This window comes from Petromyzon marinus, chromosome 59 (assembly GCF_048934315.1).
Source record: "Petromyzon marinus isolate PM22_M1 ecotype Great Lakes invasive population chromosome 59, UKy_Petmar_22M1.pri1.0, whole genome shotgun sequence".
Classification (NCBI taxonomy): domain Eukaryota; kingdom Metazoa; phylum Chordata; class Hyperoartia; order Petromyzontiformes; family Petromyzontidae; genus Petromyzon; species Petromyzon marinus.
Genome location: NC_133725.1, coordinates 6,524,981 through 6,534,612, shown reverse-complemented (window position 1 = coordinate 6,534,612; position 9,632 = coordinate 6,524,981). Strand labels below are relative to the sequence as shown.

Below are 9,632 nucleotides of genomic sequence, written 5' to 3'. Positions count from 1 at the left end.
CGTTAGCACCACGGAGAGCGATTTGGCAATCATTCACTTTTTTCAAAATTTCTTGCTGTGGTTTTCGCACCTGATGATGATTGCTTGTGTTGCAGTCGAAATGTCGGGATAATTTTATTGGTTAATATTTTTATTATTTTATTGTTTCCATTCTACGTTATTTTACCGAAAGAACCAAGAATATGAATCCCTGCAGTCACAAAAGCTTTAAAACAAAATTTAGATTGTACATGTTGTGGATTTGCTCTCCAACACACCGGTGTGCTGTACTAGTAACGAATTGGACACGTTCTGTTTACGTGACAAACCTTACTAATTGGCCGTGTCGGGTGGTGGCGGATTTAACGACACATTTATATATTTATTGCGCGATCTAACCCAAAAAAACCCGAAGTATGGATGATATTGGTCCCGAAAGCCTACGTGTTAAACTCTACCATAAGGCCTTGTGGCTGATGGGTTGTTTAACAAATGTTGGGGTTTCACGTGGAGATCCGGACATGTAAAGGATATATTGGGTGCCGGTTTATTTTGCGTACACATTTACATATTATATATACAGGGTGACCCAACAGTCAGGAAACACAGGGTTATTTCACGTGTTTTAACACGGGCATTAAAACGTTACATTGTTTAGTCTTTAAGTTAATATTGTATCTATTATTATTAATGATAACTTAAAAAAAAAGATTCCTTTCAGATGACATTTACAGAACTCGACCCAGAACTCTGAATGAATTGAGACAACACATAATTGACCCATGTTCAAAGATTACACTTGTGATCATTTCAAAGTCCGAAATTTCGATTCAAAGGAGAATTAATGCATCATCCGTCGATCCTAATGGGAGTCAGTTTACAATTTACGAAATGCCTGTAAAATAAATTAAATAACCCTCTGCGATTTGTTTAAAAACAAACTCTGCACAATCAAACTTGATTTGGAGCTTTCGTGACTGCAGGAATTGCTCTCTGGTTCTTTCGGTAAAGTCACGTGTATGAAGAGAAAATAACAAATTAAATAATAGCATTCGACGTTTCGATTGCAACGCAAGCAACCATCATCAGGTACGGCACAATCGCCCTACGTCTCCGTTCGATCACCAAGTTGCGGAACCGTCACAACGACGCTTGTGCCAGGCCACGTGCAGCTCCACGTCCTCTCGAACCGCATCAGCTCCGTCTCTTCTCCAGCCCGTCGCAGGCCCCCCCAACCCACTCTACCCGGTCACGGAGAAGCTGCGTGGGCATGCGGTGGCCGGGCACGCGGGGCTACACGACCCAGCCAACTCCAGCCTCGCCGGGCCGGAGGAGCTCACCGATGGGAATGTGCCACAGAGCCACGCGCATACAAAGATCCCCCGTGTAGCCTTCACAGACTGTTGGGGCAAGGCGCTGTTAGCGAGCAGGGGCACCTATGAAGGCCGGCACTGTGGCACAACAGGGGCGGGTGGGTGGCCAGCAACCACGCCCGGTCGCCTTTGTCTCCCCCTGTGGCGATGGTTACACACCAAAGGCAAAGATCCCCCCGTGTAGCCTTAACAGACTGTTGGGGCAAGGTGCTGTTAGCGAGCACCTATGAAAGCCGGCACGGACACACGAGGGAAGCGGGTGGCCAGCAACCACGCCCGGTCGCCTTTGTCTCCCCCAGTGGCGATGTTTACACCACACGGCACCAGGTACTCATTTGAGGCCGAGTCGACCTAGAGGATGCCCAGGACCGGTTCAAATGATCGTCACTGGGTGTCGGCCGTGAGCGAGCGTAGCACAGCGCACTGACCGCTACACACACAGCCCCCACCCCCCCCAACCACTCCACCCACCCGGTCACCCCTCCCCTCGGCAGACGCACCTGGGACCGTCCCCATAACGCGGTGGGGGAGCCCCCCCCCCCCCCACCCTGCGCGGGTTCAATAAGAGGCGCGTGGGTGAGACGGGAGCCGTACAGAAAGCCAACACGGGAGCAGGCATGGCCGGGGCTCTGCCATTCGCCGTTCTCTTCCTCGCCACCGCAGCCGGCGCCTCCGCTGCCTCGGTGCGTGACGGAACTCCGCCCGTGTGCTCCACCTGTGCACTCACCTGTGTGCACGCGCACTTACCTGTGCACTCACCTGTGCACTCACCTCTGTGCACGCGCACTCACCTGTGTACTCACCTGTGTGCACGCGCACTCACCTGTGTACTCACCTGTATACTCACCTGTGCACTCACCTGTGTGCACGTGCACTCACCTGTGTACTCACCTGTGTGCACGCGCACTCACCTGTGTACTCACCTGTGAACTCACCTGTGAACTCACCTGTGTACTCACCTGTGTGCACGTGCACTCACCTGTGTACTCACCTGTGTGCACGTGCACTCACCTGTATACTCATCTGTGTACTCACCTGTGTGCACGTGCACTCACCTGTGTACTCACCTGTGCACTCACCTGTGCACTCACCAGTGTAATCACCTGTGTGCACGCGCACTCACCTGTGCACTCACCTGTGTGCACGCGCACTCACCTGTGTGCACGTGTACTCACCTGTGCACTCACCTGTGTGCACGCGCACTCACCTGTGTACTTACCTGTGCACTCACCTGTGTGCACGCGCACTCACCTGTGTACTCACCTGTGTATTCACCTGTGTGCACGTGCACTCACCTGTGTACTCACCTGTGTCCTCACCTGTGTGCACGTGTACTCACCTGTGTGCACGTGCACTCACCTGTGTACTCACCTGTGTACTCACCTGTGTGCACGCGCACTCACCTGTGTACTCACCTGTGTACTCACCTGTGTGCACGTGCACTCACCTGTGTGCACGCGCACTCACCTGTGTACTCACCTGTGAACTCACCTATGTACTCACCTGTGTACTCACCTGTGTGCACGTGCACTCACCTGTGTACTCACCTGTGTGCACGCGCACTCACCTGTGTACTCACCTGTGTGCACGCGCACTCACATGTGTACTCACCTGTGTACTCACTTGTGTACTCACCTGTGTGCACGCACACTCACCTGTGTACTTACCTGTGTGCACGTGCACTCACCTGTGTGCACTGCACTCACCTGTATACTCACCTGCGCTCACGTGCACTCACCTCGGTGAACGTGCACTCACCTGTGTACTCACCTGTGTGCACGTGCACTCATCTGTGTGCACGCCTGTGTACACGTGCACACACGTGTACTCACCTGTATATTCACACATGCACTCACTTATGTACACGTGCATTCACCTGTGTACTCACCTGTGTGCATACACGTACACTCGTCTGTGCACTCACAAATATACACGTGCACACACCTGTATACTCACGTGTGTATGTGTGCACTCACCTGTCCACACGTGTACACACCTGCGCATCCGCATATGTACACGTTCGCTCACCTGTATACATGTACACTCACCTGCGCACCCACATATGTGCACGTTCAATCACCTGTTCTACACGTGCACTTACCTGTTCACTCACATATGCACACGTTCGCTCACCTTTCTACACGTGTGCTCACCTGTATACGCGTGCCCTCCACCCACGCGCAGAGGGCACGCGTACACAGGTGAGTGCCGCGTGTACAATCACCATCGCGACACAGCTGGCTCCCGACAAGTATGTTCAAGGCTTCACGGTGTGACGTTGGGGGGTGGGGGTTGGGGTTGCCCGCTTTGTCTCTGTCGCAGCTGGGTGTGGTCACGACCGAGTGGGGCAACGTGGAGGGTCGTCGCGTCTCCACGGGCCTTCTCTCCTCCGTCGACGTCTTCAAGGGAATCCCTTTCGCTGCTCCGCCGCGCCCCTTCAGCAAACCCGAGCCTCACCCGGGATGGAGCGGTAACACTTCGCCCGCGCACACAAAGATACCCCCGTATAGCCTTAGCAGACTGTAGGAGCAAGTTCTGTTATCGAGCACCTATAAAGGCCAACACCACGCCCGGCCACCTTTGTCTCCCTAGTGGCGATGTTTACACATCGCACCAGGTACTCATTTGAGGCTGAGTCGACCTAAGGGAGGCCCAGGATCGGTTCAGATAATCGTCACTGATGTTGGCCGTGAGCGGGAATCGAATCCGGATCGCCGGGTTCGTAGCGCAGCGCGCTAACCGCTACACTACCGCTCCCCACACATACACACACAACAACAACAACAACCACCATTCGCCACTAAGTGGCGGTGACGTCACCACGACGCTTGTGCCAGGCTATGTACACCTTGAGGCCACGTGAAGTGTCGAACGCCCGCTGGTAGGAGGTCACGGGGCAGACCCAGGTGCCACGGGTCGACTGAGATGACTGAGATGAGTGACTGATGCACCACCTGTGCCCCATACTGTGCCAACCTGCTGTGCTTTAGCCACCCGCGCTCCGCTCGTTGTTGTGAGCGTCGCTCCTCCGCCCTCCGTTGTTGTTGGAGGGCGACTGCCTCCAACTGCCCAGTAGCGTCCTTCACGAGCCTCCTCCTCCACAGAGGCCGATCTTGACACCGCTGGTACCAGTCATCGGCAAGTCCACTCAGCTAGCTCCACGTCCTCCTGTACCACATCACTCCATCTTTTCTCCAGCCCGTGCCGCGCCCGTTTAGCCCCCCTCTATCCGGCCAAACAGAAGCCGCTCGGGCATGCGGTGACTGGGAATGCGGGCTCCACCGTAGACTCGCTTGCCGGAGGAGCTCACCGATGATGGGGCCGTACCCAGATATTTCCTCGCCACTATAATTGAGTTTGGTAACATCCGGGATGGAGCGTAGGCAGGCCCCACCCCCCCCCCCCCCCCCCCGAATATTTCATCCTAACCTCTTCACCCGTCACCTCTTACATCCCTCACCTCTCAACGACGCAGCTGATCCCCGGACAGAGCGCTCATGCTTTGACCTCACGACCCCTAACACCGTGACCTCTTGAATCATCACTCGCTGACCTCCTACCCTGCGCGTGTGGTGTGTCCATGTGTGTATGTGTGTCAGCGTGTGTGTCCATGTCTTTTTTTGTGTCCATGTCCGTGTGTTTGTGTCTGTGTGTGTGTGTGGTGCTGGTTGGTAGCGGAGCCAGGTTCGTAGGGGGAGCGATAGTGTAGCGGTTAGCGTGCTGCGCTATGAACCTGGCGACCCGGGTTCGATTCCCGCTCACGGCCAACACCAGTGACTATTATCTAAACCGGTCCCGGGCCTCCCCTAGGTCGACTCAGCCTCTTATGAGTACCTGGTGCGGTGTGTAAACATCGCCACTGGGGAGACAAAGGCGGCCGGGCGTGGTTGCTGGCCACCCCAGCATCCACGCATGCCGTGCCGGGCCTTCATAGGTGCTCGCTAACGGCACTTGCCCCAACAATCTGTTAAGGCTACACGGGAGGGGTCTTTGTCTTTGTCTTTGTGTTTGTGTCAATGTCTGTGTCTGTGTGTGTGTGGGACCCGTGGGCGGCGGTAGTGTAGTGGTTAGCGCGCTGCTCTACGAACCTGACGACCAGACTTCAATTTCCGTTCACGGCCAACACCAGTGGCACTTATTTGAACCGGTCCTGGGCCTCCCCTCGGTCAACTCGGCCTCAAATGAGTACCGGAGACAAAGGTGGTCGGGCGTGGTGCTGGCCACCCACCCACCCCCTCGCTTGCCCTTCCAGGTCTTTATAGGTGCTACTCACTCACAGCACTTGCCCCAACATTCTGTTAAGGCTATAGGGGGGATCTTTGTCTTTTTTGCCCCGTTTGGAGCGGTAGTGTAGCGGGTTAACGCGCTGTGCTCCGAACCCGGCGACCCGAGTTCGATTCCGGCAAACTCCGGTGACTTTTATCTTGAGCCGGTCCTTGCGCCTCCCCTGGGTCCACTCAGCCTCAAATGAGAATCTGATTGCCACGTGTAAAAATATCGCCACGGGGGTGGTGGCCGGGCGTGGTTGCTGGCCATCGCCACCCCCTCGTGTGCCGTGCCCGGCCTTCGTAGACGCTGCTTGTCGCTAACAGTACTCGCCCCCCCCCCCCCCAACAGTCTAAAGGACTACAACAGGGGAGCGATCTTTGTCTCTAATTGCGTGAACGTGCATGCGGGGGGCGCGCCACAGGTACCCTGAAGGCCTACGACTACCGCGAGCGCTGCCTGCAGGCGACCGCGATCGAGACGGGCAGGCACGGGTCTGAGGACTGCCTCTACCTCAACGTCTGGGTGCCGCACGGCGTCAAAGGTAAGGACTGCGTGTGTGGGTATGCGTACACGGGAGCGGGAGAGTGGGAGAGTGGCGCACACGTGGAAGGCGGAGATTGGCACGCACGTGAAAAAGAGGGAAAGTGGCCCGCACGTGCAAGCGAGAAAGTGTGCTGCAATGGTGTGATGCCGTGCGCGTGGGCGGCGGGGGGGGGGGGGTGGTGGTATGGATTGGTCTCACACCATCATGCACATTTAAGGTGAACGTGCGAACGCGCTGCGACTAGAATAATGTTTTTTGTCTTTTATTTAACATTTGTTTTAATTGCAACAAAAATAATTCGCGGGCGCGGTCCAATCCGCCGCTGTTCAAAATGCTGAGCGATGGGGGGGGGGGGGGGGCATAAAGAAATCGACAAATTTCCAAACGGCGTGTCAAGTACAATAAATAGAGGAGGTGAGCGCAGAGGCTGTACATGTGGAGTTTGCGTGTCTCTCTCTCTCCCCGTGGTCGCGTGGATTTTTCTCCTGGTCCTCCGGTTTTTCTTCTCTCCGCATTTAGAATCAACGTAACGCGTTCATAAAGTTTTTTGGCTCAAGCTATAAGTTTCCACACGATGACAAGTCACTTTTGTTGAGCGATCATTTGTGGCCAGGTCGCTTCTGCATAAGACCTATATAGCTCAGTGGGCCTTACCTGGTAAAATAAAAAAAGTTTTTTTATTAGTTTAGAATTCATAGAGGACTGTGGGGATACGAGGGGACGTCGGAGGAGGGACCGGAGGAGAGAGCTGTGGATGAAGAGAAAGCGATGTGGATAATGGAGGGCACTGTGGATGTAGGGAACTGTGGATAGCGAGGAGAGAGCTGTGGATGAAGGAGGGAGCTGTAGATGAAGGAGAGAGCTGTGGATGAAGGAGGGAGCTGCGGATGAAGAGAGAGAGAGACTGTGGATGAAGAGAGAGAGCTGTGGATGAAGGAGGGAGCTGTGGATGAACGAGGGAGCTGTAGATGAAGGAGAGAGCTGTGGATGAAGGAGGGAGCTGTGGATGAAGAGAGAGAGAGAGACTGTGGATGAAGAGAGAGAGCTGTGGATGAAGGAGGGAGCTGTGGATGAAGGAGGGAACTGTGGATGAAGGAGGGAGCTGTGGATGAAGAGAGAGAGAGAGAGCTGTGGATGAAGGAGCGAGAGAGCTGTGGATGAAGAGAGAGAGAGAGCTGTGGATAAAGGAGCGAGAGAGCTGTGGATGAAGAGAGAGAGATAGAGAGAGAGAGCTGTGGATGAAGAGAGAGAGCTGTGGATGAAGAGAGAGCTGTGGATGAAGAGAGGAGGGAGCTGTGGATGAAGGAGGGAGCTGTGGACAGAGAGGAGAGAGCTGTGGATGAAGGAGGGAGCTGTGGACAGAGAGGAGAGAGCTGTGGATGAAGGAGGGCGCTGCGTGTGATGGAGGTGGTGGAATAAACGGACTAGAATGCTTACCTGCCTACGCGTGTTTATGTGGAGAGTGCCCACTACAGGAACACCGACCGGCCCTCTCACACCCCCCCCCCCATTCCCAACGCTCATCCCCTGCCCCCCCCCTTCCTCTTAGTGTCACGGAACCTGCCCGTGATGGTGTGGATCTACGGGGGCGCGTTCATCTTCGGCTCGAGCCAAGGCGCCAGCTTCCTCGACAACTTCCTCTACGACGGACAGGAGCTGGCGGACCGTGGCAAGGTCATCGTGGTGACCTTCAACTACCGTCTGGGGCCCTTGGGCTTCCTCAGCACGGGCGACGAGCACGGGCCTGGTGAGGGGTGGGGGTGGGGGACACGTGGGAGTAACACGGTGGGGGAGGGAGGGGGGAGAAACGTGAGGAACACGGGATACTAAACCAAGCTAAAAGCTCAACTTATTTTTTCTCTTTGATTTACGTTGCTTTGATATTCGTCATCGCACCTTTGAGGACCGCATCCCCGATGCAAACCGCGGTTTTGCTGCAGATAGTGTCCCTCGCAAGAGATGTAGCACACCCAAAAACCAAGGTCAATTCAATGCAAGGAAAATGTATGATGTTAAGGGAGGAAACAAGGTTCTTCCAAAACGTTGATGCTGCAATGGCAAAGGCCTGTCACCTACTCAAATTCTTGTTCTAGGGATAGTTAAAAGGCAATGAAATGAACTAAACTATTTTTTTTTTATTTTACTAGGTAAAGTCCGCTGAGCTTTGTTGGAAGCAATCTGGCTATCACAAATAATAGCCCAACGACGTGGCTTATCATCATGACGTGGAAATTGATAGCAGACAAATGCTCTAAATGCACGTTGATTCTAAACGTGGAGGGGAATACCGGAGGCCCCGGAGAAAAGTCCACGCAACCTCGTGGAAAGAGAGAGAGACACCGCAAACTCCAAATATACAGCAGCAGGTGTCAGGGTCTGGATCGAACCCACGACCTCCTGTATACCAGGCAAGATAGTTAACTTCTCATAGCCACCGTGATGATGATGAGAGAGAGAGACACGCAAACTCCAAATAAACAGCAGCAGGTGTCAGGGTCTGGATCGAACCCACGACCTCCTGTATACCAGGCAAGATAGTTAACATCTCCTAGGCACCGCAGCGAGGACATGCGGGAGACATGGGGCACTCTGGAGGAGATGGAGGAACACGAGGAGAGCGAGGGGGGTGGGGGACACAGCGATATGGGTGAGACGCAGGGGGGACACGGTGGGACACGGGGGTGTGTGCGTTGCTATCACTCGCCCTGGTATCCCCGAGGCTACATGGCGATGGGGGATCTTTGTCTTTGTGTCACCCAGGTAACTACGGACTCTGGGATCAGCACGCCGCCATCAAGTGGGTGAAGAGGAACATCTTCGCGTTCGGAGGAGACCCCGACAACATCACCCTCTTCGGAGAGTCCGCAGGGGGCGCCAGCGTCTCCCTGCAGGTGCGGGACAAGGGGGGGAGGGGGTGGGCATGGTGATGGTGGAGGTGATGGAGGAGGCATGGTGATGGGAGGGGTGTGATGATGGTGGTGGTGGGTCTGGTGATGGGGGTGGCATGGTGATGATGTCCTCCCACGTGTCATTCATTGACTGAAAACATCTTTAATTTGTTTTTTTTTTCAACCGACGTTGAGGCGGGAGCCTCGTGAGAAATATCGCCACGACTCGGCGTGTGTGTGGAGGCTTCCCCGACCGATGTCACGATTCGTGATGATGATTTAAACAAAACAAAACAAAAACTCTTCGCCCTTTCTGGCAATAATCCGGCGGGTGTTAAGATGCGTCACAAAGCAAAGAACACCAGAAAGCGGACAGCACAAGGGCCATGCAAACGCCGTAGCATTCGTTAGCTCGGGTTTAAGGCGTTTTACCACCGCTGAGACAAAGAAGCCATAGCGGAGACTGAAGCTCTGGTGCAGGCCAATCAGCTTCAAGGACAATTCGTTATTACACAGGCGGAGTGAGACTTCTATATTGGGGGGGGGGGGGGGGCAGGAGTTTGCTTAATAGAGACTCAT

The 9,632-nt window shown here is 54.5% G+C and overlaps 1 protein-coding gene across 1 annotated transcript in view; it reads left to right on the top strand.

The window, feature by feature from the left end:
* The first annotated feature begins 1,926 nt into the window (after positions 1-1,926).
* The window catches only part of CEL (carboxyl ester lipase), a 29,655-nt gene continuing 21,949 nt past the window's right edge, over positions 1,927-9,632 (top strand). The window contains exons 1-5 of the mRNA XM_032976463.2: positions 1,927-2,035; positions 3,675-3,822; positions 6,043-6,162; positions 7,715-7,912; positions 8,926-9,056. Of these exons, the coding sequence (XP_032832354.2) occupies positions 1,970-2,035; positions 3,675-3,822; positions 6,043-6,162; positions 7,715-7,912; positions 8,926-9,056 (663 nt within the window). The 5' untranslated portion in view covers positions 1,927-1,969. The remainder of the gene's footprint in view (positions 2,036-3,674; positions 3,823-6,042; positions 6,163-7,714; positions 7,913-8,925; positions 9,057-9,632) is intronic.